Genomic DNA, 27,877 nt, shown 5'->3' on the forward strand with positions numbered 1-27,877 from the left:
GAGGACCATAATGCCAGCACTGGAGCAAAGTCTTGAGTTACAGCCCTGCTCTTTCTGCACTTGATTTTTTTTTTTATGATAATGCCGTTCTAAACAGTTATTTATAATTAAAGTCAGTCATTTTCCTTTCATGTTCACGGTCTGACTTACGTGTTAAACTTTCCCCTCATACATTTAATTCACAAGTTGCTGATAAATGAGGAGAAATGCCTTCTGCCATCGTGTGAGCGGTTTTCTGCTCCCCTCTTCCTAAACCCAAGTGATGACACGGTGGAGGGGCTGGTCCAGAGGCAGAAGAGCCACATTGTAAAAAAAGAATTACATTTCTATGGGGAGAATGTCCTGCTGTGCTGGGGTCATTGCACCTCAATCTTCTAACCTTTAACCTCTGACCCCTGCCAGGGTTTTTATTTATTAGAGAGCGGATCCTGTGTTACATCTCCTGAAATCCTGCAGGACTCACAACTGAGACATTGAATGCAGAAGACTTTGTTTAAAGAATAAAAAATAAGAAAATGTCTGCCCTTCATTGTGATTTAATCACCTGACCTGAGTGTCAACATTAATATCCGCTGAAGATCTCGGGAAGATCAGTGATCCGGTCAGCTGTGAGAAACGTGCTGCCACCAGTTGGGTTCATCTTTGATGTCACCAAAACACCACAAACACACAGCGGTTACAGCTCAGCGCAACCCTTTTTATTTTCAGGACATATGTTTGCTTCCCGAAACTACTCTTTGATTTTCTTTAAAGAAACCAAAAGGAAAAAAGATGGTGCGTTTGATTTTAATAACAGAGATACCTTCTTAGAGTTTCAAACTTGTTTGCTGCTTGAAACATTAAAATCTACAGTTAGTGAAACAAATGAAGCGCATTACTTTACAAAGTCTTCTCAAACATGACTCTGGAGAGTGTTGACGTTAGTCAGAAGTTTCTCAAACCTTCACGCTGCTGTATTTGTCTGATATTGATCATATCTGACTTTGACTGGACATCTGTGAAAGTTTCAGTGACTTTCTTAAATGTGTTGGACGCTTTTGAAAATAGGAACAAAAACAATGTCGTGATTTGGAAGTCCTTCACGCTCTAACTGTTGGTGAAAACAATACAAATGTCTCAAATGATGGAACTGATCAATTCATTGTTTCTTTTTTGTATATATGCTTTGGATTTAATGGAAATAAACAGTTTTAGTCCAAGTGTCAGTCTTTCAGGAGTAAAAATATGGAACGTTTCTTCACTAATTTCAGCAAGACAATGCCAAACAACAATCTGCACAGACTACAAAAGCATAGCTCTCTGACCATTAACCACAGGATGCTTATGACACATTGTTAAACTAAAAGAAATGATAGATTCTTAATCTATTTTAAATGAGCTTCATGCCTTTTAATTTTCCTACATTTTAATCTAAAATGAACGAAAATGGACATTTGGAGGGAGTGTTGTGCAGTTTTCTAGTTTTCATTCTCTTTATGTTTAATAAAACGGATTTTTATTTTTTCATATTATATTTGATATAACTAATTCATTCTTAATTATTTTGATGTCGTATTCTACGGTCATCAGATTGTTTTTGTTTTTATTGTATTAAGGGGTTGTGTTCCTGTGTTGCACAGGGAAGTGCCTCAGAGGAGGAAACACACCTGCTGATGGAGACAAACAGGGGAGTTTCCTTCTTGACAGCAGCAAACTGTCACTAAGTTAGCCTACCAGCTAGTTAGCTAGCTGCACATCACTCACCGGTAACGTCCAAGCTAAGCTAACTAGCCGCGGTGTGAAAATATCCATCATGGATTTGAACAACATATTGTCACAGCTTGAAACGGCAAACGAAGTGGACATAGAGAAGCTTTTGCAGCAGTACAGTCAAGAGGTGAGTCGCGGCTTTGCTCGTATTTCCTCAACCAAAACAAACGGAGCTGCTAACGTTAGCTAGCTAACTGAACAGCTAGCTTTGATTTAGGTAAGCATCTTAGCAACTGAGCCGAGATTTTGGCTCTGTCGAATGATTTATTACAGTTTGTTGCCTTACATCGACTCAGTGGATGAATCCAATGGATACGACCGTCATTTGTTGTTCACAGCACCAACGCAGAGTTAATAATGCTAACACTGCCTGCTCCCACTCCACCACATAAGCTTAGCAACTTTATGTCTCAGGTCTTTTTGAAACCATGTATTCGTTTTAGAGATGATAGGGTTTGGATTTGAACGTGCGTCTTTTTGCTTTGTGTTTCTTTTACAGCTGAACTGTTTGTCTAATGAATATATTTCTTGTTTCAGAACACCCAGACCTTCACTTTTGATCAAAAGGAGGAAACCCTGCGGAGTGTATGTGGCAGTTAACTGAGCAGGTTGTTATTAGATGATGAAGGGGGTGCCTGGGCTGCCATAATGACAGTCTTCCTCACTGTGTGTCATTTCAGAAGCTGTGTCAGAGTGTGTTGACAGTCCTTGGGAAGCAGGCGCAGCCCAGCTGTCAGAAGACATGTCTGGAGACACTTCGCATCCTGTCCAGAGATAAGCGTGTTCTGGCACCTGTGGCCACCAGAGAGGGCATGTTGATCCTGGCACGGATGGCGAAGCTGCGTGTCGGACAGGAGGAGGCTGACCAGGAAAACGACCAGGAATGCACACTGTCAGAGGAGGAGGAGAGGGTGGTGGTAGAGGCCTTGAAGTGCCTATGCAATGTGGTGTACAACAGTCCTGCAGCTCAGCAGGTTAGTGTGGATGTTCAGCTGGCTCATGGTCTGTGTGCCAGCCTGCGAACCGCACACACATGGCAGCACGAGGTGGGCCTGTTCACCCTGCGCCTTCTCTTCCTGCTGTCTGCCCTCCGACCTGACGTGAGAGTTGTTTTGAGGAGAGAGGGCCACGCTGTGAGACAGCTGACAGAGGTCCTGGAGCACACCCTGGATGTTCACTGGGTCGGTCCCTATGAAGCTGCCCGTCCAGAGCCGCAGGCTCTGCCCATGCCTGCGGAGGATAACGAGCGAGCGATGGAAGCACTCAAAGCCTTGTTCAACCTCACACTTTCTGAACCTCGTGACGAGGTGAGCGTGTTGTGGTTATGGGATGTGATGTTCTGATGGGTTTGTATTGCATACTAGTCATTTGTGACTCATTGTTTTGAGTGCAGTGCCAAGCGAACGTTTGGGCCTCATAGAGTGAAGTGAAGTGCATGAAAAATGATGTCACTTTCAGGTTACTAAGCTAAAGAGGATACATTTCTTTATTTAAAAAAAAATCAGTGCCAGTTTTTAAGTATCTAAGCAAAAAATGAGCCTGAAGGAAAACTTTGGTCCTCAGAAACACACCTTTTCGCAAATTTTTAATTTTTTTTTACTCCCATTAGCCAGGAAGGACAAACACATTCCCTGTGTTATAGTTTTACACATCCCCTAGTTTTTCCTTCTAAGGAAATGTACCACACTGACTCCACCAGCTCTGGCACCTCATTGTGCCGCACCACTCCAGAGTCTCCTGAAGGTTTTTTTGCAGTAAAACTGGATTTAGAAAAGCACCAACAATCCAATTAGGGATTCTTATTCTTCCAGATCCCAACCGTCCCTTTTAACTGCCATTGAGCAAATGAATGCTCAAGAAGGCGTTGCTATCTTCTTACAGTCTTCTCCTGCTTTATGAGGGCTTTGCAGCTGGCTCGAGGAGATCATGGTTACTGATAGTTGAGAAAAGGTTTGGGAATCATTTATAAAGGTTTGAAATTTGCATTACCTGGCCTTTCCTTATGATCACTGAGAACAAGTCATAGCCTAACAAGCTAATTAAGGTCTGAGACCAGAGTTTAAGTTTTTTAGAGAGCAGGGTGCCCAAACTTTGGTATCATGCTACTTTTAATTTTAATTGTTTTAATAAAGGCCTTTTAAGCTGAGGCAGATAAATCAAAGTCGGTCGTCTCAGATTTAACTTTAATATTTCCTACTATAACTGTATAAATGAAAAAGGCCACTGCAAGCAGGACATCAATGCAGCATTTAGCCGCTTTCAGCTTACAAACAAAGGTTTGTACACCTGCCAAACATGATGTGTTGTCTTGACAAAGAATTACATCTGCTATACATGCCTTTGGATGAGACATCGAGCATATTTTGTGAAGCCTGTTATTTAAATAACTTTTTTTGTACTACAGTTGAGGTTAAAAATTGCTATCAAACTTAGCTGTCTTGTCTGAGAATATATTTCAAACATCCTTGTGGTGCTCCTTGCAATTTGGACTGAGGGGCCAGAGAACTGCAAAGGAAACCTCTAACACAAAGTAAGTCCAAACAACATCAAATTTAGCTCTTAGGATCACATTTGTCCCTCCTCCTCTTCTAGAAATCCAGACCTCCTCCTCAGTTTTCATCCGTCTCAGCTCATAGATAGATAGATAGATACTTTATTAATCCCCAGGGAAATTCAAAGTATTCAGCAGCTGCATAGATGCCCGAAGGCAGGTTAGTATCAACAGCAACAAAAACTCGGTTAGTGGCTATGTGGCTCTCATAGATTACTTGAATGCCTCGTTCACTTTCAGTGCTCCCGCACCCCATCCTTATAGTTGTCTTCTGTTCACCTTCTTGGTGTGAAACAAAAGTTCCTTTTAGAGTCAGTGTGTTTTTTTCTACGTGCTTGGACCGACAGGAGGATGACCACCAGTTCCGACTCATAGCTGCCATCCTGCGTCACCTGTTGATGCTGAAGACGGAGACAGAGGAGAAAACGGAGGAAGCACACAGGTGGGAATCTGTTTCCTCGCTGCTCCTCATACATCAGTGTGTTTTGGTGGACTCAGCGCTGACTTTGTGCACATTACACCTTAGGAAAAGCGTGACATGGCTTAGTCTCTAGCTGCTTCTCTGTTCTGTAGCTTAGGGAGTGTAAATACGTGTCTTCTCCTCAAATGTAAAGTGGAACTGATTTGCATAGAAAAACACACAGGCTAGAAACGCACCTGCAGTGGAATGAATGTCGGATGCTTTATAATCTCAAAGCTGTCATAGTGCAGCAGCAGCATCTTCTTTTCTATGGAAATTTTATGCAGGAATTCCAAGAATTTGTGTTCGTGGCCTGAAATTTAAAGTGTGTCGTGTAAAAGTGACTGATGATCCTCTTTCACTGCCGGGCTGAGGTGGTCACGGGCGTTTGACCCATCGGGTTGTAGCTTCTGGTTAGAGCACTGGATAAAACTGGATAAAGGTGCCTCAGACTGTTTTTATCTGGAAGAAAGCAAAGTTAGTTTAACCTGTTTGGCTAAATGAACTGAGAGTTAGTCTGATTCATCAGTAATATTTCCAAATGTGGTGCATTTTAAGGAGTTTGCAGACAGTAACACCTTCCCAGCTTAAACTGCAGACATAGACCACATCATAATACCAAAAAATGTTGATTATAATTGTTTTATCTCTCATAGGCTGCTACAGGCCTAATATATAAATGTGTTGACTTCATAAAACTGCAGGCAGAATTTAAAACACACACACACAGTATTACAGACCAACTGATCAACACCAGTGACATCTGAATCAGTCGCTTACAATCTTTACAGCAAATTCAGAACAAACTCTCTCAAAGCCTTTGTGATTGTTTAAAACCTGCTGTTGCATCTCCAGCCATTCGGTCAACTTGCTGAACAACCTGCCCGTGTCCTGCCTGGATGTGCTGATTGACGTGCCCGTTCAGGGAGGACTCCAGCAATACGGCGGGAAAAACATGGAAGTGGTGCAAGTGTTACTCGACTTCATGGAGAAGAGAATCGACAAGGTAAAGTTGATCCTCCACAGAAAATACAGACCTGATCTGGTTCGTGTGATATTGAGAGAATCTAAAGAATCTGGCCTTGGCTCCCCATAACGCTGTGGGATGTTACACCGCTGTTGTGAAAAGAAGTGCTTTAGATACTTGGTCTAATGCAATCTTATCAGGTTTTTACATGGAAATTATGTCTCTTATCATATTAGATTAAAGGTCATTATTTTTATCCACATGAATCTCAGTTTGTGCGACTGGATGAAAATAATCAAGCCTTGTAATATAAGTTGTGGATAAAAGTGGGATGGAAACTTCTCCTTTCTCTCATTAAGGATATCCTCTGCTAAAGGAGAAAACTAAGGAAGCATCATTTTCTTTTAGACATTTTATCTTGGCTGCTACTCTGACTTAGTAGAGTTGGGAAGGTTCCTGAGCAAAATAGGACGCTTTTATCTCTTTTCCTCACTTCCTTCTATTGTCTTGTGTTCTTTTCTTTTTCCCCGACTTTAATATTGTGAAGCCAGTCAGGGATCATGTTTGCTCTGGTATTTATTTGACTTTTGACAGAAGGAAGCCATGGGAGGTGTGGAGATAATTAGATGGCAGACGCAAACTCAGTTACATTATCATACGACATGTCTTAGAGAGCTTGCACACCTGTATGCTGCTCATGGCTTTAGTTACTTTGTTAGAGCTCATTTTGAGTGAAGACTTGTGGTTCTGGACCTGTTGGTGCTGCTTACCTCATCGTCCTGTCATCCTGACTGACGTATATTCAGCACTCCATCTTGTGCAGACTGTGAAATGTCTGTGGTTTTTTTTACTCCAAGCAGGGCTCCAACTACAAGGAGGGTTTGACTCCAGTGCTCAGCCTTCTGACTGAAGGATCCAGGTGCCACAGAGAGATCCGCCGGTATATCAAAGCTCAGGTAATACAGCCACTGCATGAATTCAGGTGAAGATCAAGCGTAAGGATTTTTATGACCTGGATAGAACATGCTGTGATTTGTGGATAAACCCCTGCTTTTTGTTCCAGGTGCTTCCCCCGCTGACAGATGTGAAGATCAGGCCAGAGGTTGGCACCGCCATCAGAAACAAGCTGGTTCGACTAATGACACATGTCGACATGGGTGTGAAGCAGACGGCTGCAGAGTTTCTCTTTGTCCTCTGCAAAGAAAGCGGTGAGCTGGAGATGGGTGTTGTGGTGGAGAAGTGTGAGATCAAGAGTGCGGTTAGGGATGTTTGTAAAAATGGTAAAAGCTTTTGCATTTGTGGTGTCATCTTTTAGTGGACAACCTGTTGAAGTACACTGGATATGGAAATGCAGCAGGACTCCTTGTGGCTCGAGGGCTTCTCGCAGGAGGGAGAGGAGAGACTCAGTACTCTGAAGATGAAGACTCGGACACAGAGGAATACAAATCTGCCAAACCTTTGTGAGTGACAAATGATTTCAACTTGTTTAATACCTTTTAGTGTGTAAAGCCAGTCAGTTTTCAGCTGTTCTTTAAGCTTTTTAATTAACATTTTTTCAGCATCAACCCTATCACTGGTCATGTGGAGGAGCCGATGCCGAATCCCATTGAAGAGATGACCGAGGAGCAGAAGGAGTATGAGGCCGAGAAGCTGGCCAATATGTTTGACAAGTTGTCGAGGTAAGACACTGAAGGGGAAGGAGGCAAGTAGCTCGTCAGGGTTTGTTGTACCTGCTGAAAACGCTGAGAAATGTACAATATGGAATAAAATGCAACACGTGTGACAGGACTCAGCTCTTCTCCTCTCTTTTAAAGATCAATCATTAATGTCCAGTTAGTTTATCTCTCATCTACTCTTTGCCCCCCCCACACACCAATAAAGGAACACTTCTCATACCTTTAAACCTTCTCAGATGGCCGCAGCAGGACAAGATTTGATCACACTTCCTTTTTTGTGGGTTTGTAAGTAGATAAGAAGGAAAACAAGGCCCTCATCAACATAATTTCGGCCATCCTGTCAACATGTCTGAGGTAGCCACGTCCAGGTCTTTGGGATAACAGAAAAGTTCAAAAGAAAGGAAAAACTGCAGATACGATTCAACTCGAATGATCAATTTGTTCTGTTTTGAACAACTGTGGCAAAACCTCCTCATATTCATAAACTTTTTCACCGGCAGAAGCTCCTGCTGCATCTGTGTTGACCTTTCCTTGCTGAGCAGAAGCTAGTGTTACCTGAACAAAGGTGACAGTGAGCTTTGCTCCCTGCCAACCACTTCATCTTGAGAAGAATCTGCCAGTAAGACGCGGCTTCAATTAGGCCTCGACTCCCAGCACGCCGCAGCATTCAGCTGGAGCAAATGGGAGCTCGCATTACCACCTCCACATTAATTATCACCTAATTGGCACGCGCTGTTGACTTGTCGGGCTCTGGTTCCTTTATGTGCCGCATTCAAGTTTTTAATAACACTCGTACCGACTTTATTCCTCTCGTGTTCGAGGAAGCAATCAGCGGCCAGACGAGGAGTGGACAGAGACGGAGGCACAACTAGACAAAACAATTTTGGTGGAACGTGGATGAAGAGGAAGAGACACGGGTGAATAAATGCACAGACATAAGAAAGCAGACATGGTCATTGTTGGGCCAAAGAGGGCGTTGAGCTGTAATGAGACACGTGCGCCCAGAATAAGAAGATTCCTCTCCAAGACTGCGCTCCCTTTCTTCTGCTCCCCAGTTAAGATGCAGTGATGACAGGGAGGCGCCTCCACCAGCACAGGTGCTAAGGAGATCACTCAGCACCCTGCAAGAATGTGCTCCCCGAACTGCGTAACTGGTCCTCCAATTAGCACATATTCTGCCCCCACCCCCCTCTACACCTGCCACACATCCTCCGTAGTTCCTGAGGAGCAGATTTTTCTTTTTGCCTTTTTTGGCTCTAATTGGGAGATTTGATGTGACACATTGTTTGTTTTGATATGCTGCTCCTCATTTTACCTGAGGCTGCCGGCGCCTCGCTGCAGCCGCCGTCTCCACACCCCACAGCCCTCCCACGCGCTTCGAGAACTTAACGTGTAGTTTTCCTCGACTAAGTCACGTTTAATTCCAGGAATCAGAGGGAATTACACGGCCATTTGTATTTGAATCTGTCAAATAATGTAAATGGATCCTTTTAGAATCTTTGATGGGTCATTTTCAGATAAATCATCTTGGAGGTAGCTGTGACACACAGGGCAGGTATAATTGGATTAGGATGAAGGCGCAGTGGTGGCTTTGAGGAGATTAGTCTGAGCACTGATCCTGTAATTAAACTGCCACAGGAAAGGCGAGCCGGGAGGGAGGTAGGATGGCTAGACAGTGCCGATTGTCCATGAAAGGGGGAGGGGGGTTGTGAGGGTCCTTGAGTTGTGTTTGAAAGAGAGAGAAAACCCATACAAGTGAAAGCCCCCATTAACATTGTCCATAGATACAAAGAAGCCTGAGCAGGGTTTTTTTTCCACCTTTTTTTTTAAAAATAACTTTGAAAAATAGACGAGGACAGTCGTGCATTTAAGTTTCCTTTACACCCCCCATGTACCAGGAGTGCATCTGACGGTTTTGGTTTTTGTCTCCACAGGCAGAACGTGATTCGACCGATGGGCGTCAGGCCGGATGGGACGTTGGCGCCTCTGGAAGAAACCCTCTGTGATCCACCTGAGGAAAACTCAGGATCAGACTCTGACTAGAGCACTTTGCATCTAGGCCACACTTTCCAAACTAAGCCCACTGGGGCCCCCCCCACACACACAACACGTCTAGATCTGTGTCCCATTTCAAGGGCTGGATCCTTCTGGGGGCTCTGAATCTGTGCCTCCATCCTAAATGAGACGAGTCATCTCAGTCAAACAAAGGTGACACGCTGCACTCAAAATACTTTATATTTAACATAGCCGGTTGTCAGAAGGTCGAACAAATGTTGGACAGGGACAAACTGAATGAAAGCCACATACTGTTGTTTGTTTTCAACACATTTATCGACCAATTTGGAAATGGTGCAGAAGGTCAATGGTATAAGTTCTGTTTATCAGGCCTCTGTTGTCTACACTTTGGGTAATGGACCGTACTTTGTGTTGCTGAATACGGATAGAGAGAAGGACAAAATATAGACGTAAAGAAAAAAAAATCATACTTTGTATGAGTTTACAAGGATGAAAAGTGTCCAATCAAGCGAGTGTGGGCTGGTAAGAACGTGCTAAATGGTTCTGAAAGAAAGTAGTGAAACAAAATCAACATTCAGAGCGTCTTTTGGAATTGGACAGGCCTTTTCTTTTTTTAGTTCAGATGAAATTAGACCTCTGATGATCCAGTCACGAAGTGGGACACAGCTGAGCATTTCACAGGAGTTTCTAGAAGCTCTGTGGTGGCTGAAAACCGTTCTCCACAGTGGGAGTGGACTGATGTGTGGCAGGAAAACTCTACCAAGACCGAGGGGGCCGTAATGCTTTGGAGGCCTTTACGGTTACTGTTGCGTCACTCGTTTATCAGCTTCTTAAGTTGCAAAAATAGAAGTAATATCATTTTTGCTGGATTATTTGTTTTTCACTGCGAACACTGTTGCCGTGGTTTGTTTGTCCTCTATAATGAATCATTCCTTCACCCGTGCTTTTTTCTTTTTCTTTTTTAAGTTTACGTGTTTATTGCTAGATGAAGTGCACATCACACATTTAAATATAGAATTACAGTAAACGTGAAAGGTGGAATTTTCTTTGTTCTTATTAAATCATGCAGCCTGTCCTGAGCAGGGAACAGGACTGATGTGTGATGAGAGAATCCGGCAGCGTCCGCAGGGATAAATGAAACGTGCAGCTCAGTGTGGGAGGACGTGTGATCAGGACTGTTGCTCACCGATGCGTCACCAAGGAAACTTTCAATTCAGGGCTTTATGGCGCTTTGAACAAAACCAAGTAACTTAAAATGTAGATATTTCCTGTGATGGATCACCGTTAACGCTTGTTGACAATGAAATGTGGAAACTGCAGTTGTTGTTTTCTAATTCATTATTTTTTGCCAAATCTATGATATAGTTTGAAGGGAGAGAAAAAAAAAAGTTTTGTTTTTTTTTTCTCTCTTTTTCTCCCATCAGATGGAAAATGTTGCTGATTTTATGTAGATTTAAGTCTCTGATGTTTATATAAACTGAAAGTGCTGTCGTTGGTTGTTTTTCTCCTCTTTTCCCGCGTCTTTAACAGCTGCCGGTTCTGAAGTCGGCTGCATGAACGCTCGTGATTTTACTACAGAATTGTCCTGCTTCGGGTGAACAAACGTGTCGTTTTCCTCTTCTTCAAAGTCAATTTGACGCCGGATACAATCCAAAAACTACGCATCGCTTTAACCAGAGAACACGTGTCATCGTTATAGAAAGAGGGGAAAGGTTTGTTCAGCAGCCAGTAATCATGAGCCTGTGAATCACCACGACTGCCTGCTCTCACAGTACAAGAACTTTTTACAAGGCTGTTAAACATGGAGTCTTTGACCCAAATTTCCGGTTCATAATCAAATGTTTTTGGGTTTTTCTTAATATTCATCATGTTTCTTTCCCTTTAGGTTCTCTGCGATTGTAACAACTTAACTGATTACAGACTTTTCGTTCCTGTAAATACTTCCATGTTCCTCCACAATCATCTTGTGACACTTTAAACTTGCATGCATCAGGGGAGTGTTTAATACCTTTGTTCTTCATACTGTAAGTAGCATCGTTTATTTTAAGTTTTATCCTTCCACTGAAAAGTGAATAAAGTGGAGAATTGAACGATCGCCTTCTTTGGACAACAAACCTCAGACAACACAAAAGGTGCCAAAAACACAATGTCTTTATTAAATAATGCTTAAAATACAGTGTTTTACTGATATAAAACATAACTTTACTGGGCTCCGACATATAAAAACACGAAACATTTACTAGTGTTCTGGATTGGAGCTCCTCTGATGCTTTCTGATCTTCATCAGCTGTTCAGTATGTACATAAGCGCTTTACACTTTTACTCTCAGAAAGGTGCAGTTTACAGAAAAAGTCAGTGTGAAGCAATGAGACGAGAGCTGCCCCCGAACCTTTGGAGTGTTAAGAAGCTGCTATTTAGTTGCTTGGGTTGGATGATGCAGAGCTTTTGCAGTCCGTGTCTGAGTCCGTCTCCTCGCCGCCGCTGCTGGCTGCTGTTTGAGCTCTTGGTCTGGACCTGGACGTCTGCACCGTGCCTTCAGGCGCTGATGCTGCTCTGCCCTGACATGACGTCTGACTGCTCTGTGACTGAAGGCTGCATGAGAACGCAGCGATGTCCTGTGGAAAGGAACGTGTGAAAATCTGAGCTTTTCTGCCGTTTCTTCTTTCACTTTATATCTAAAAACGGACGTGAATAATTGGAAAGATTTTTCAGAAGGCCTTAAAGGAGAACTCACCAATGTTTCCTGGCTCCTCATCAGCTCTTCAATCTCACTGCTCCAGCCGAGCATTTGGGCAAACCTCTGCACAGTATCAACCAGATCGCCCAGCTCCATGTGGTCTCCCCTCCGCAGTGGAACCCTCTCAAAGGGGCCCACAGCGTGTCGGTTCAGGAGAAGACGTGGCACCGTGGACCGCACCGTATTCACCAGGCTAGCAAATGGCTCAATCTAAAACCACAATCCCTTGTTCAGATCCAAATTCAAGAGAAAGCATGTTTCAGGTCGTATTCAAAAGGTCGATATCTACCTGTAGAGATGTGCCCATGATGATGAGCAGGTCTGCTTTTGGGAAGTCTTTCGTGTGGAGGAAATATTTCTGGGGCAGGTCCTCTCCAAAAAACACGACGTCTGGTTTTACGGTTGCGGCGCAGAATGAGCATGTGGGGATGTTTCCGTTTATTATAGCATCCTGTGGAAGAAACAAATGCAGGAAATCAGTGCGTTGTGTTCGAGTGCTTCAGGACCACAGAGCTGGACGTACTTTAGCCTCCTCAGCAGGATATGGAGTGTAGCACAGGTGACAGGAAGCTGTGGCAAAACTACCGTGGGCCTCCACAAGCTTGTCATCTGGGATGCCGCACACTGAAAATAAAAGAATGTTTTGACTTGACAAGAAAATCAAGCAATCAGTTCTGTACCTTCAGATTAAATATTTATAAGATAAGATGGATGAGGATCACATATTTATATCATAATAATTACTTTGTCTTTTCCAAATAAGAAAAGAATTTAAAAAGAAATCAAGTACATGTATTCATCGATTGTTGGGATGCATTTCCGTTCATTTGAAGCCGCATGTTGTTTCCTTTAGGTTCTCACTCACATTTCTCCAGTCCGTCTATGTTCTGCGTGTACATCCGGAGCAGCAGGCCTTTGTGATGAAGCATGCGGATGAAGTAGTGAATGTAATTGGGTCGGTGGCCGCCAGGATACAGAGCCTTGGCCAAGGAGAAGAAAGGCTGCGGGTCATTGGAGAAGAAGTCGATGTTGAAAATGGCTTCTGGGTAAGGGATGTTGTACTTCTCCAAGTTGGCGTAGAGACCCGTTCCTGGGGTCCTGAAAAAGTGGAAGTTTTGGAAATGTAAGATTCTGAAGAATAAAACTCGTAAACGTCTCGCAGCAGCGCCGCACAGACTGCTCTGAAAACATGTAGATTTGTACGTTAGAGGTGAAGCTTGAGGGAGCAGAAACCCACGGACGCCAACCTGAAGTCTGGGATGCCACTGGACGTGCTGATTCCTGCTCCGGCCACCACCACCACATTCTTACAGCGGCCCAGCTTCACGAGCCGAGCCACGGAGGCGAGACCGCCCCGCGAGGAGGACTTCGGACCGGATGAAGACGAACTGCCCCGATGAGATGTGGACTGAGAGGACTGCTCAGCATCGCTGCTTGCTTTGGAAAACTTTCCTTTACTACAGTAAAAAAAAGACACAAACACATCACTCTTTACTACTTTCCGTGTTCTCAACAGCCTGATGTTAAACAAATGGATAAATAAGGTGCTTTAACTAAGATGACAATGTTTTGTTTTGTTCATCTGTTATATTTTCTATAATATTTGCCGTACTTCCTCATGTTTGTGCTTATATTCTGCATTAATCATGTGTAACTAAGTGTGTATTTAAATGGAAAACGCTCCTGCCGTATTCAGGGACAGCACGAGGAGTCCTGAAACAGATAAATTAGCTCTGATCTGAGCTGACAGAAGCAGAATGGAGAAGAAAAACCAAACAAAGACCGTTTTAAAGTCACGAGAACTCTGGCAACTTCCCCAGGACGCTTTGAACGACCGTCAAGTACCTTAAAAGAAAAGTGAGCTTTTAAAGTAAACTCTGCTCTGAGTAAATGTTTTCTTCTCTGTTAAAGACTAGTTTTGATATATTTGAAAGCACACGACGGCTGCTTGTAGAGACACTTTTTCCATTGCTGTACCTTTCTGGTCCCGTTAGTCATTGATCTGCACAGGACAATGTTTTTCACATCACACGTTTAACAGCAGAGGCACGTAATCCTCCTGAGCCTTTCCAACGTCTGTCGGCGCCGCTGTGTCCTCTCACCTTGTGGGTAAAACGTTCTGTGCGCTCACACTCATCTGGCTGAGGTTTCTGGCCAGCGCTGAATGGGTCTGCTTCCTTCGTTGTTTTCCATACGGACCTGGCCTTGAATCCTGGGGCTCAGCGGGGCTGCTGTGCCTGGCCTGAGAGCTGGAGCTGCGGGTGATCCTGCTGACCGGAGGCTGCAGGACTCTTTTATCCCAGCTGACCCCGGACCTGTTCATCCCGACACCTGTTCTAAGCAATAACAGAAATCATTTTTAAAAAAGGAGAAAACAACAACACATCATTCAACCTTCAGGCTTCTTTTTTTCTTTATTTGTGCAGCCAATTTAAAGCAAGAGGTGGTTCTCTTAATGCACGGATTAGACAAGGACTATTTTCCAGGATTTCCTTTCCTGTTGCTCCTCCTCCTTCTTCTGTGTCCCATATTTAAAAAGTTGTTACACTGAAATCATCCCGGCACTCTTTTCTCCTCAGTCTCTTTGCACAGAGGGAAGCTGAAATGTTTTAAAACTGTCAACAGATGAACAAAAGGTAATGGCTACAATATATTTGCCCCCCCCGCCTGCCCTTCAGCAGCTATGCTAATACAGTCCACAGCTGTGGCAGCTTTACTGTTCAGGCAAAGCAGAGTGTCGAGCCGAGAGGTGGGGGAGTTAAAGAAGAGGTGAAAGAGAGCCGTAGATTGACTGTGAGTCAACAAACCCAGCTGGGAGAGAAAAGAGGATGCCCCCTAATGGCCCCCACAGACCTGGGAGGGGGTGAGGAGATAAATGATATGTAGGCGGGATTCAATAAAGACGGAGCAGAAGAAGAGGAGAGTGAGAGGGAGGGCTTCTCTTCCAAAGCTAATCTAAAGCCTTCAAACAACCTCCATGAGGAATGAGTGTGAGTGATCAGGCAAAGGCAGCAAACAAGGAAACAAAAGAGCTACAACCTATAAAACACGACCGTTTCAGGGGGCTGTATGGAGAGAAGCTTTCCTCCAGAAGCACCTCAGAGGAGGAGCGGCATCCCTGAGAGCTTACCGAGCAACAACACAGCCATTTTTCTTACAGAGGACCTGGGAAGGACAAAGATCACGCTTGAAAAGCTTTTTCTTTGCAACATGAACAGTTAGAGAAAAACAGCCAGTTACTACCACACATCTCATTTGATTTGAATTTGGGCTTTTCTGACACTGAACTTGTGGACAATCATCTACATTCTCTGCCTTCGTGTTAGCCACTCAATCTTATTTCACTTTGCCTCCTTAAAAGACTGAATCCCCCCCACATTACTACAGTTTTTTTCTTTCACATCCTACAGAACTATTAAAAACAGCGGGAGGACGGGGGTCTCTGCTTTTGTCTGGTCTCCTCTCAAAAAGACACTGCTGAGTACAGGCGATAAATCACAGGCCAACTTATTAAGGATTCTCACACAACTCCTCAACGTGATTGTAAACCCTGCAGAAGAGCAGTCGCAGCTGCATGAGCTGAACCTATCCAACTACATTAAAATGCGTCTTTTTTAAAACTCTGTTGCACAAAATCATTTCTATTAGATTAAACTGCCTTTCAGTGTTTTCAATGCCATCCTTTTGTCAGATAAAGCCCTAGATGTGCCACAGATGTTGTTATTATTCTTTAATGACAAATAAATCCCTGTATAAATGACAAAAGGCTTTAAAAGGATTTAAGACCCCCCCCCCCTCTCTGCTTGGCTTTTCACACTTCTTGCTCTTGCAGTTCTGCCTGATCGAAAATCTGTGTCCCATAACCGGACCACCAGGAGTGTGGCAGCTCATATGAGGGTTACAGTTATCTAATTACAGATGTCCAACAACACAAGGGACACCTCGGTGATCACCTTTAAATCCCCTGCACCCCACTCCCAGCCCCAAAAGTCAGGCTGATTGATAATCTTTTCAATATGCTTGAGGCTGAAGCCAAGAGCCGAACGTAAGACACGGACAAAAACTTTGTATAAAAGGGACAAAGACTCGGTTGAGTAAGTGTAAGCAGCATCACTTCAACACTTAAAGCCCAGGGGGGAAACAGAAGTTTGTGTGGGGATACTGCAAAGTCAGAGAGCAGTTTCCCTTCATTCAGATTTTATGTCTGCCAGACGTTCAAAATGGCTGCAGAAGGCCGTCATGCCCAGAGTCTGAAAATGTTACCTCTGCTCAGGCATGCTGCGTTTATTTCTTCACATTTTAGCATCCAGTGCGTGTAACTTGGTGTGTGCATTACGTTTGGCTCCTTAGACTCTACCTCATGCTAGACGTTACTGCAGTTCAGCTTCTCTCCGAAGAGCTGCGTGGTTAAAACATCGAGCTGGCGTCTCAGCTGTGTCTTAAAGGAGATTTGGTTAAGTTTAATGAGGGGCTTTTCCTCTGCAACCCCGGCATTTAACCCTCCACTCACAGCAAAGTTGAGGACAGCCGACTTTGATCTCTGCTGCCCCCCTGACGCTGGGATGGCAACTGGCAGCCTGGTCGCCATGGAAACCTCTTCATTACTTAGCTGGTGAGGCAACAGCTCTATGTTCTCCCTCCCCACCTGCTCGCTAATGACATATCACTCTGTGTCGCATCTTTGTTGGCCTCTCAATTGACACAAAGCAGCGAGTCCTAATTTGTGTTAGTATGTTGTTTGCTCACACAGAGAGAAAGGTGGGTGGTGGGGAGATACATTTGCCCAGCGGGTCGATGGCTAAGTAATGACTCTTGTCTTGCTGCTACTCTGAAGACGCACTAACACTAAATTAAAAATAAATCAACAATCAATATAACTCCTGTAACACACAATCAGAACATAAATAATTTAAACAAAGTACACACGGCTATTGCAATAAAGACGTCAAATATAAAGCAATCACTTACAGACTGGGCGGAATAACATTGAACAAGAGCAAAAGTACATTTAAGAGATCAGTAACATGGCAGAACACAGAAAAAAATACCCATCGGGTATCAACAAAGACGCCTTCATGGTTCCCATTTTGTCTCATCATCAGCCCAGAACTTAAGTCTGTCTACTACAAAGGCCTGAGAAAGAATCCTCACATTTCAGAGGCTACATGTGGCTGCTGATAAAGGACGTAAATTAACAAGGAAACGTATCTTTAGCTCAGGTTAGGAGTAGAAGAGTGTGCAGCTTTTTCTACTCACATTAAGCCTGAAAGAATAAAGGAGTTAAAAATAGAAGAAAAAAACCAAATCAACCGGAAGTGTTCCTTGTATCAGCGTTTGGCTTTACAGAGAAGCTCTGAGTGAGGCTGCGCTGCCACCTGCTGGAACTTGTGGCTCATTGCACATGAAAGCCGTCAACCCATTCAAGAAAACTGGTAAATTATGGAAGGATGTTCTTTCAGCTGTTTTATTCACTAAAAGCTTGGATAAACACAAAGGTTTGTCAAAACATGGCCCCAACATGAAACTCCTTTAAGAAGAAAGAAAATGTGATGGTTGTTCCCCGTCAGCCGTGTCTAAAAGTGTTTTTGACCCAACTGGAAGGAGGAAATGGGATCGACATCAAGAAAAGACTAATTTAAACCGTCACTCACACCTAAACAGAAGAAAGAAAGAGAAACCGTCATGAATGAACGGATGTAAGTGATACTCGGTGATGAATAACTACTGGAACAAAAAAACAAGCAAATTCACACAATCCTGGCTGTTATGGGGTTTGTGTGCGGCAAAGGACCAAAGAAGATGGCAGCCATTACCTCTACAGTAAATGTGCAGGTGAAGATTAAAAACATTTTTCTTATTTCATCATTCGAAAGAAGGTTCAGTGACGTTAAGGTATTGTTTCAGGATGATAACGTGTCACTAATCAGACAGCATTAGAACTTCTCTTCAGGTAAGGCTCAATGACGTGGCCAGCAGACAGTCTGGGTCTCAGTGCTGGTGGAAGGAAACCAGTGGTTCATGGGAAGGTTCCTTCCTGCTCAGCTCATCTGTCAGCTGGTAAGAGAGCAAGATGGAACCTGACTGATGAAGGATATCATCTTTCATTAGAGATGTCCATGCCTCAAAGGATTCAAGCTGTCATAGAGGCCAGAACAGACACAACAAAGCACTAAAGGGAGGGGAAAAAAGAGTAATAATTATGGATTAACTCAAATAATCTGAAGATGTTTTTTTTACAAAGCCAGAATGTTCAGCTATCAAACATTTCTGTTTTTCTCTTTACAAAATAAAATGTTGGACAGAGATCCTCCAAGTGTGGCGACTCCATGATTTTTGCTTTGCACAGGGAGTATCTGTTAGCTGTTGAAAGCATGTTACAAACTATTAGCAATGTTCAGTCAGAAAATCCTGCCATCGGTCTGTCGACAGGCGGGGATGAGGACAGATAGGGCCATGGTTCCAGTTACATGCCGTACGAGCGTCGTTCATCCTGCCACAAAGTTTTCTTTGCTGTGCGTCACTGAGAAGCAGTGCGGTGGATCATTTTTAACACATCTCAATAGGAAAAAAACACAATGAGTTTAAAAAGATCACACATTACAGTACAGATAGCAGTCACATGTTAGGTTTTCTGTCTCCAGTAAAGCAGAATCTACTATTCTGATGTTTTTACAGGTTTAGCAGCTCATAAACGTGTCTGAGCGATATATAGATCGTGTTGTCGCATATAATACAGTAAAGGTTTCTACATTACTGTATAGGTTTCAGACTTTTTCCAGAAGGACTTTCACAGAATCGTCCTCATGGCACTCCTGGGTTTCCTTGGCGACACGCTTTAAAGTCACTGCCTTTTTGCTACTGACTCAGATCCTGAGAACCTGAGTACTTTCTTTTTTCAGGGTTCGTGTTTCCTTTTCAATGGGGACTGGCTTCTGTCTGGTCACTCTACCACAAAGGCCAGACTGGTGAAGTTGTGCACCTATGGCTGTCCTGTCAGGTTCACTCATTTCCACAAAGCAACCCCAGGCCCTTTATTCCTGGTCTTTTTATTCCCCGTTAGACGCACTGTACAGGTTTCAAAGTGTGATTTAAGGAGCAGAAGAAAAGTCCTTTAGTGTCAAACTCTGTCCAGACATTTTGGAGGAGTGTAAAATAGCATGGTGTCCTTTAACAGAGCAGTATCATATGAATGAAACTGATTAAGTTGCATTTAAAAAAAAGAAAAAGGATATTAAATAGAGATAAAGTTAAAAGATGATAAAAATAGGAAACCGATTCAATCAGCTACATTATACGACAGATTCGAGCCACTATTAAGCCAACATGGAAACCCACTAGTAATACTTATAATTAAGCCATTTATGATGGGATTTTATTTCAGCTGTACAGTCAGGACCTACCTGTCTCTTTCCAGGCTGCGGAGCTTCTGAATGATGAACACACGACGACAGACGGCAGACTTTGCAGGGCCAGGTGGGATGTCTTATATCAATTCAGCGTCTTCAGGGGTAAAATCCAAGTTTATAGCACGTCGGGGTCAACAGCACTGAGTCCACTTGGGTTAAGTGTCTCCTTCCTCGGAAACAGGCACAGAATCAGCATGCAGCCCGAAGTCCGAGGTTTGACAAGCAAGAGGTATCACTCCGCTACTGTTTCCGGGTACTAAATAAGTCATTGCGCATACGGGCGGGAAACGGACGGAGTCACGTGACGCTGCGTTTCCGCTTTTCAAAAAGCGTTTTGGTGCCAACTGAGTAAACAGTCATGAAGATTCAAATGAGCAGTAGCCTGTCTGTGGAATACGTGTCTGATCAGTATTGCTGCAAAGTGCAGCGCAGCATATAGAGAGACTTAAAAAATGAAGCAGAATCGTGTCAGAGGAGAATAAACAACTTTAAGAATTAAACATAAAGCAAAACAAAACTGTGGTCCCTTTCTGATCATGTTGTGGTATATCTACAGTTTTACAGACAGAGAAACTTACTTACTAGATAACGTTGATGCATAAAAATCTACAACTGTCCCGTGTAGTTCATGAACAACAGCGTGCAGCTCATGAAACGAATATGGAAACAGACCAAAAGTAACGTAACATTTGGATTACTACACATACTACGTAAGTTGTGACAGTAAATATCTTGCAAACTGGTACACAAATGGCCTAATTGTATTACAAATCAGATTACACAAATGTATACACCTCTCAAACATTTTGTGGAATTTGGTCCCAGCGACACATGACAAACACGTGTAAGAAACTTTTACTAAAGCCTGGAAAGGAATGTTTAAAATACAGCCCCCATAAAAGGTATACCATTGAAGGTGAGCTGTTCAGATGGATTTACTCTGCCTCATGCCCTGCCGGTCGCTGGGATAGACTCTGGCCATGTAAGAGCCACTTCATAACTCGATAAACGTAACAAGTGTGTCTCTACATGAAGGCGCAGCGTCTTAACGACTCGAAGCAGAACTTAGTAACTTGACTAACTATTGACTGTATTTGCTGATACAGTCACTGCACATGCCTTGAAGGTTGATGCATGAGACAATATCTGAAATAAACTTCCTAGTTCTCCTAATGAAATCTACAGGAATCCATTGTGCCACAGTGACAACAAACAGACAGGAGAAGTCTCTGAAGCTGTTTTCAAAGGTGAAATCTGGGGACATTCAGGAGAATGAGCAAACTATTTGGTTCAGACTTTATTCAACAGTAGCTGTTCACACGTGTACTTCACAACGGGAGTTTGTGCTCTCATGATGCTACACATGAGGAAGGTGTGCAGGCTCCCGTTGGCAGGGCATTATGTAAAACAACTGGAGTGGAAATCTGTAAAGTACACTGGATGAGGCTGCTTGAGGACTGCTTTTGTGTTCCTATGAATACCACCATGCAGGTCAGCAGAAAAGACTATGAAATAACAACTCTTGCTAGCATGCTGCCACATTCATGCATCGCCTCGCCGGGTGATCTTGTGGAAAATTGATTTAGGAAGGAAGCTGGGTGGAAAATATTCTCAAGAGGTCTGGAGTGGGTGCAGGGAGTGGGCTGTGGTCTAACATGCCAGCCATCCAGAACATCTCTACAACATTTCAGTAACGAGTTCTTGTCTGAAAACAGCTTAAATGGGGTCAATTGTTGGACTTTTATAGCCTTGTTCTAATTATTCTGGCTGGCAAGGATGAGAAAGAGCTGAAGCACAGCAGAAGGAGGGGGGGCATAGACCTGCAACTTCTTGTCAATGTTAAGGCTTCTCCAAGTTGTACTTCAGTATTTAAAACGATTGAATGTGGTATTTAGCGATCGCATCCATTCAGTTTGTTTTAGCTGAGGTCGCAGGCCTTCAGGTTTATTCATTCACAAGTTAACCAGTTAAGGGGTCTTTCAGCCTTCCCGTGGCTGTACTTCAGTTAAACTAAACACAAATTAGAATTTTTTTTATATGAGCTATGTGTATTTTAACTCGGGTCTCATTTTAAAAACAAATAGAGTTGAAAGTTATTAATGAGGACTTTTCCTTACAATGTCTGCTGATGTGTGCTTTTGGGATGCATAGATCTAACAGACTTATATAATTCCATGTAATTAAAGATCTATTGCCACGACCCCTGAGACTATGGTTGATAATCAAGGCTGGACTCATTTTTGTTAGTTCTGCCAGCGCAAATTCATTCTAGTTTCTTTAGAATGAGTCGCGTCGACTTGTTTTTTTTTTAAAGCAGGTTGTAATACATCTGTTCAAGAAAGACGATCTTTGAGTTAGAAAAAACAAACCTCTACGTCACTTCCTCCTGGAGGTGTTTGGACCAGTTTGTACCCTCCCGCCAAAGATAATTGACAACTACGGGCTCTATATACCTTCATTTATTCTTTTTATGCCCTCTGAACACTGTATATAAACAACTAGAGCTATGCGCACTTAATTATGATCTAAATAAAATTTGATACACAGCCTATTTTATTGAATCTTAAAACAAATAAGTCTGCCGTCATGATCTCACAAAGCCTTTAAGGTAATTTTGATATAAAGTGAGACAACTTGTTTTGCGTTTTAAGGCCTCGTTTCATGGTTGCTTTTATCATTTAAATGCCAAAGAGTAAACTATAATATTGAACAGCTATACTTTAAATACAGGCGGTGCTCACATGCACGCGTGTGCTTTTTGGAGGCCCAGTCTGCGGACAGTGTGTACCTCCGTGTGCTTTATGGGTGGAGACTTAGTACCTCCTCCAAAAACAGTCAACACAAGCCAGTTTTAGCATCAGCAGCTTCGTTAACACAGGAATTGGGACCTGGAAATTGTCATAGTCGATTACTTTAAGTCCTTTGCACGTCCTGTGGTACATTGGATCGGTGTGTAAGCGAACAATAAAGCAAGGTACGTGTTAAATTAGCTCCTAAAGGTTTTGTTTGTATTACAAGAGTTAGCCATGAAAACTTCTTCAGAACCACGAGCGTCACTTTTGACAAAACTGAGCCATATTACCTTAAATTGACAGCTTAAAAGCAGATTTGTTCGTTGTTGTTTTTGTCGACAGAATACTCGGTGCGGGGGGAAATGCTGACGCTGGCGTTGGAAACCGTTAAAAGTGGCGTTTGTCGAGTGACGTGACGCTCGAGCTAGAAGATTCTATAAATTAACGTTAAAGCGCGTTCTGCTTCAACCGACGCTGAAACAGCCACACACAGACAGCCAAGCAGCAATGAATGCTTAAAGTCGTACAATTTTTGTTCATTTGCGTACGAGCTCTTCAAATGAAAATATGTACGACTGACTGGTCTGTATAATTTTTGCATAAATAGAAGTTAACGTCCTCCGAACAATGCTCTAGGTAGGCTACCTAGCATAAATTATTTTAGCTACGTTGTACTTTAAGCCACAATCTGACATTGTTTTAATTGAGTTACTTTCTACCACAGCTTCCATATTACACTTTTCTTTATATTACACTACACTAAAACGTTAAAGCAGAACAAGGCTTTAGTCTCGTCCTTTATTTGTTTATATTTTGCTTTTGAGTTGCCTGACTTTCCTATAAAAGTTGTAATTATAGTCTTGAGCAAAAGTTGTCCATGTTATCAGAGGGTTTTTTAATGTTTTTCTCGCGAGCTTTTTTCCCCTCATTTTTCAGTCCTTGTACCTGACCATTTTCAGATTAGTGCTTTTCTAAAAAAAAAAAGTATGCCATTTCACACCGATCTATGAATAATTCAAGCGTAAATAAGCCACCAAATCCAGTGGAGAGATGACAAATAGATTTTATGCAACATTATTATAGTGTCTGCTGAAGCCTCATCAGATATGGAGGAAAAAAATAGTTGAATGACACAAAAAGTGGACTGAAAATCAGTGGCAACAGGTCTTATGGAGGGATGAATCCTCCCCAGAGCCTGGATCTCAACATTACTGAAGCAGTGTGGGATCATCTTGACAGAGACAAGAAAAAAAGGCAGCCGACATCCAGAGAAGAGCTTTGAAATGTCCTTAAAGAAGCCTGGAGAAATATTCCTGAAGACTCCTTAAAGAACATTCAATAAATCACTGGAGCTTTTTCCAGTTTTCTGCGAAATGTATAAAGAAAGAAGGGGTTTCTCAAGAAGTACAATACATGATGCTGTATACAATGAGGATTTGAACTGACAAAGCACAAATGCCTACATTTGAAATAAACCCCTTAATTTCATATCAGCTGTTAAAAAATACTACATCTTTCCCTTTATCATACAGTGTTTGTCAGAAGTTACTAATTTTAGATGAATGGGTATGTGTGTCAATTACGTCAATTAATGATTAATTCAGGACCAAAAGCCACCTAGAATCAATCAGACATTTATTTCCAAGATACACACTTTTAGGATTAAGAACATGAATGATATCTTCAACTAGTGCTTTAAGGCCCTGTGAGGTTCTGTGATCTTAATAGAAGTTTGCACTATTTTCTTACCAAAGCAAATCCACAACATCAAAGAAATGGCACACCATGGGAGTGTTAGGGTTAGCTGGTATGGAATGGGTCCTATTCTTTTCTTTATTTTTTTTAACCTGTTGTGCTGCTTAGTTCAAGACCGTGAACAGGTCTGCCTTGTTTTTGTATCAGCAGCACACCCAAAGCAATCGCCCTCATTTTCCTCTCACACTGGGTCCCCACAGCAGCCTAATTTCTAACCCTGATGTTCAGCTAAAGTTATCTGTATAGGTTGTCCCGCATCAACTATTTTGTCCAATTCGATAGAAAGACTTTTGCTAACATATGCAGCACATAGCCTGTCACTGTCATAGTGTTGAGGTGAAATTTGTCTGTTCAGGTACTTTTGCTCAGTACATGACAACACTCAAGACTGAGTGTTTAAAAGGTATTCGGCACACAAAGGTTGCTAGTAAGAAAACCATAAACAACTGGACAGCAACACAAATGTTGATCTCTTTTCATGCAGTGTGTCAGCTTGGTAATTCTCTGATTTATTCTCTCAGATGAGTCAGGCGGAGCAGGTGCCTGAAGACATGCCTGCATACCATGAAGATGAGCCAGTAGCTTCAGGTAAGCTTAGTCACAAATAACCTCTGACGGTTTAAAGGACTCTGGGAGAGGTTTTCAGATAATGTACTTAACAATATTAACCTGATAAAGTAGATGAGTTTAATTGTTTTTTAAAGAAAGTTTTGTTTTTTATAACCCCAAAGGGAAATTATTCTCCTAAATGTTCTCCACTCCCTTTTTAAAACTGCTCCAGGGCCTCCAGAGCAGTCCCCAGCACAGAGCCAGCCTTCTTTATCAGATTGTTCAGTTTCTTTGAGTCTCTGGCTCTGATGCTGCTGCTCCAACAGATTGCTGCTAAGCAGACTGGACTCTCCACCACAGACTTACACAACATTTTGGTGCAGACACTGAAGGACCTCATTTTCTTCATGTAGTACAGTCTGTTCTGTCCCTTCTTATAAACGGCCTCAAAGTTTGCAGTTCCAGTCCAGTCTGCTGTTCGGTGAACCCCCGCGTATCTGTACTCCTCATCCATCTCTTCAACTAAGATGGAGACGGTGTTTGACCTACTCCTGAACCTCCTAATACCCACAATCATCTCATGTCTGATTTACATTTAAGATGAAGTGGTTGTTCTCACATAATGCCACAAAGTGTTCAACCAGGTCCCTGTGCTCGGCCTCTTCTCCATCACTGATGCGGCCAACAACTGCAGAGTCATGAGAGTATTCCTGGACTGGTTATACTGGAAGTCTGCGGTGTAGAGAGTGAAGAGAAGTGGTGAGAGCACAGTCCCCTGCGGTGCTCCTGTGCTGCCGACCACCTTCTCAGTGTAACACTTCGGTCTCTCAAAAAGGCGTCTGTTAGCCAATGATCTCCAAATCTCTAGAAATCACCATGAAATGCGTTGGGATGTTGTGTTTGCAGCCTGGCAACAACTGAGCTGATGATGTCACAAACTGTGTGGGTAATATATCAACCGTTACCAGAATAAAATGGGTGTTATCTCTTTGTAGACAGCATGGATGTACAGATCTTCTCCTTCAGTGACATTTCCAGGTTTGCACCATCTGTTGTTAACGAGCACTGCGATACCTTCGCTTTTGCCTTCTTCTTCTAATGTCTCAAATGTCAGGATTTTTGCAGTTGATCGCTGACGTATTTGAAGCCTTTGATTTATATTATTTATGGATTTTACATATGGATTTAGCAACATCCTATGATAAGTAATACATTAGTAGGTGCGAAGGGATCATAATTTCACAGCAGCTGATTTCTGATTGGGCAACACATGCATCATGTCTCTCTCTTAATCACAGCAGCATCTTCTTGGTTATTTATAACAACTTAAAGCTGTAAATATACAATGAGTTTATACCAGAAACACAGTGGATGGATAGATATCCAGAATGCTTTCGAGCTCGGAGGATGACGGTGTGTTCACTAATTGATTTGTTGTAAACAGGCTGCGTTTTAGTGGAACTTGGAGTGATAAACTGTATTGCTGAGGGTGCAGATTGACCTAAAACATGTCTCAGTTGATGGTTGAAATAAGCATGAAGCAGGAGAACGAAAGAAGAGTTGCCGCCCACTTTGAGTCTGGGTGATGAGGTGGAAAATATCATGCAAGTGTTCGAAGGGATATATTTCCATTTCTTCGTGCCTTAATGTCAATGTAAACGGGCCCGTCGCAGCATAGTTGTTTCCCGCCACCTTTGCCTAAGTACCCATAAGTACACTATTAAGATAACTGAGGTGTTAAAACATCCGTACAAAAAAAGGAATGATTTATTTTTATCACAGTTAATCGTGAGCTAAACTGTCATGACAGTGTCAGCTTTGGCTGTTGTGCTGCTGAGGCACTATATTATTGAACAATCAAAGTCTTTGGAGATATTACTGAACATCTTTCACTGCCATTGATTATTCAGCTCCTGAAGAAAAGGATCAAATTGTAGTATGTGTGCCTAAAATGCATGTGGAGATGTAGTATGTTTAGTGTAGAGCATAAACGGTAAGATTCATGATTTTGTTGCTCATAAATCTATTTAATTATATAAAATATGGCGACAGAAGCTGTAGGTCGTTATTTTTTGGTCTTTATGAATCAAACACTCAACTGTAGAACAAGCCAAAGCCTTTCAAACTTTTTTATTCCCACTGGTATTAATACTCTGAATCTGAAAACGTTGTGTTTTTGTTTTTAAATCAGACACCAACAAGGACCACCCGCAGGCACAGCCGGGAATGTTCGGAAGGCTGGCGGGGGGCTTGTACGGAGCCACTAAAGGAGCTTTAGGAGCGACGGTGGGCGGCGTGACCTGGATAGGAGGAAAAAGCCTGGACCTCACTAAGACTGCTGTCAGCTCTGTGGTCGCTGTGCCTGCAATGGGAGTGGGGCTGGTCAAAGGGGGGGTGTGTGCTGTCGCCGGGGGAGTGACTGCTGTCGGCTCTGCAGTGGTCAGCAAAGTTCCCATAGGAGGGGGCAAAAAAAAGGACAAGTCTGACTGAGGGGGGGGGCAGAGGAGAGAGAACACGCACACAGCTGAGCTCACACTGTGTGTAATTGTTTATGCATTCATGAGCTGGAAAAGAGCAACAGAGGACTCAGAGTTCAGGTGTTGGTTCTGTGCCCCCCCCCCAGTTTATCTTTTTATGTTAATGACTAGAAGTCCTTTTTCATACAGTTTTCTGTTAAAGATTAAGAAAGCAGCAATGTAGAAAAAGACTCTCATTAAAGCAAAAACACACCAGATCATTGCAAGACAATCAGTGGTGAACTATAACTCACAAACAAGTTAAGTTCAACTGGAAATACTTTAATTCTGATTTCTGTTCATTCTTACGCTTATTGCAGTTGTTCACAAATGAGCAGATATGTCACATCGAAGTAGTGGCATCGAAAGCAAAAGTCCAGCGTAACTTTCACATTACACATTGGTTTTTGTTTGTCTTTCTTTATTTCTCCAGTGTTCATTTTCTATTTGTTTTCTGATTTTTGTATCGTGGTTATGTTCTCAGCTAAGTGGAAGGCAACTCCTTGATAGTGTTTTTATTACAGCAAATAATGTGTCATATAACCTTATTTCCAGCTGAGGCTTCAACGCTTTTGGCAGTGTATAGAAAGAATGTTTTTGATCAATTTGGAAACGCGTCATTGTTGTATTCAGAACTTGTTTAAATAAAATACCTGAAATAATGTCAAAAAACAATCTGCATCTTTGTAGATCTGGAAATCAG

The 27,877-nt window shown here is 42.6% G+C and overlaps 3 protein-coding genes across 6 annotated transcripts; 2 read left to right on the forward strand and 1 right to left on the reverse strand.

Moving 5' to 3' along the window:
• The first annotated feature begins 1,633 nt into the window (after positions 1 to 1,633).
• ric8b (RIC8 guanine nucleotide exchange factor B) lies at positions 1,634 to 11,509 on the forward strand. 2 transcript variants are annotated; one of them, XM_072385602.1, is made up of 10 exons: positions 1,634 to 1,876; positions 2,287 to 2,334; positions 2,430 to 3,056; positions 4,648 to 4,742; positions 5,616 to 5,766; positions 6,585 to 6,683; positions 6,791 to 6,935; positions 7,043 to 7,187; positions 7,287 to 7,406; positions 9,338 to 11,509. In XM_072385602.1, exons 1-10 carry the CDS (start codon positions 1,793 to 1,795, stop codon positions 9,444 to 9,446), a joined length of 1,623 nt encoding a protein of 540 aa, XP_072241703.1. In that variant the 5' UTR covers positions 1,634 to 1,792; the 3' UTR covers positions 9,447 to 11,509. The 2 variants fall into 2 exon arrangements, with proteins under 2 accessions (XP_072241703.1, XP_072241704.1); XM_072385603.1 differs by having other exon boundaries at positions 6,588 to 6,683.
• A 50-nt stretch (positions 11,510 to 11,559) lies between these two features.
• LOC140306951 (NAD-dependent protein deacetylase sirtuin-3) lies at positions 11,560 to 19,791 on the reverse strand. Of its 3 annotated transcripts, none has more exons than XM_072385604.1 (8): positions 19,557 to 19,791; positions 14,259 to 14,487; positions 13,404 to 13,613; positions 13,022 to 13,254; positions 12,680 to 12,780; positions 12,446 to 12,607; positions 12,154 to 12,366; positions 11,560 to 12,034 (listed from the first exon to the last, which is right to left on the reverse strand). In XM_072385604.1, the coding sequence occupies exons 2-8, from the start codon at positions 14,477 to 14,479 to the stop codon at positions 11,834 to 11,836; spliced, it is 1,341 nt and encodes a 446-aa protein (XP_072241705.1). In that variant the 5' UTR covers positions 14,480 to 14,487; positions 19,557 to 19,791; the 3' UTR covers positions 11,560 to 11,833. The 3 variants fall into 3 exon arrangements, with proteins under 3 accessions (XP_072241705.1, XP_072241707.1, XP_072241706.1); XM_072385606.1 differs by having other exon boundaries at positions 14,259 to 14,492; XM_072385605.1 differs by lacking the exon at positions 19,557 to 19,791 and adding an exon at positions 16,514 to 17,250.
• A 2,565-nt stretch (positions 19,792 to 22,356) lies between these two features.
• On the forward strand, positions 22,357 to 27,851 carry tmem263 (transmembrane protein 263). The gene is made up of 3 exons (XM_072385607.1): positions 22,357 to 22,536; positions 24,631 to 24,697; positions 26,850 to 27,851. Exons 2-3 carry the CDS (start codon positions 24,631 to 24,633, stop codon positions 27,146 to 27,148), a joined length of 366 nt encoding a protein of 121 aa, XP_072241708.1. The 5' UTR covers positions 22,357 to 22,536; the 3' UTR covers positions 27,149 to 27,851.
• The last annotated feature ends 26 nt before the right edge of the window (positions 27,852 to 27,877 follow it).

Source organism: Leuresthes tenuis, unplaced genomic scaffold (assembly GCF_036924035.1).
Source record: "Leuresthes tenuis unplaced genomic scaffold, fLeuTen1.0.hap1 SCAF_5, whole genome shotgun sequence".
NCBI classification, from domain to species: Eukaryota; Metazoa; Chordata; class Actinopteri; order Atheriniformes; family Atherinopsidae; genus Leuresthes; species Leuresthes tenuis.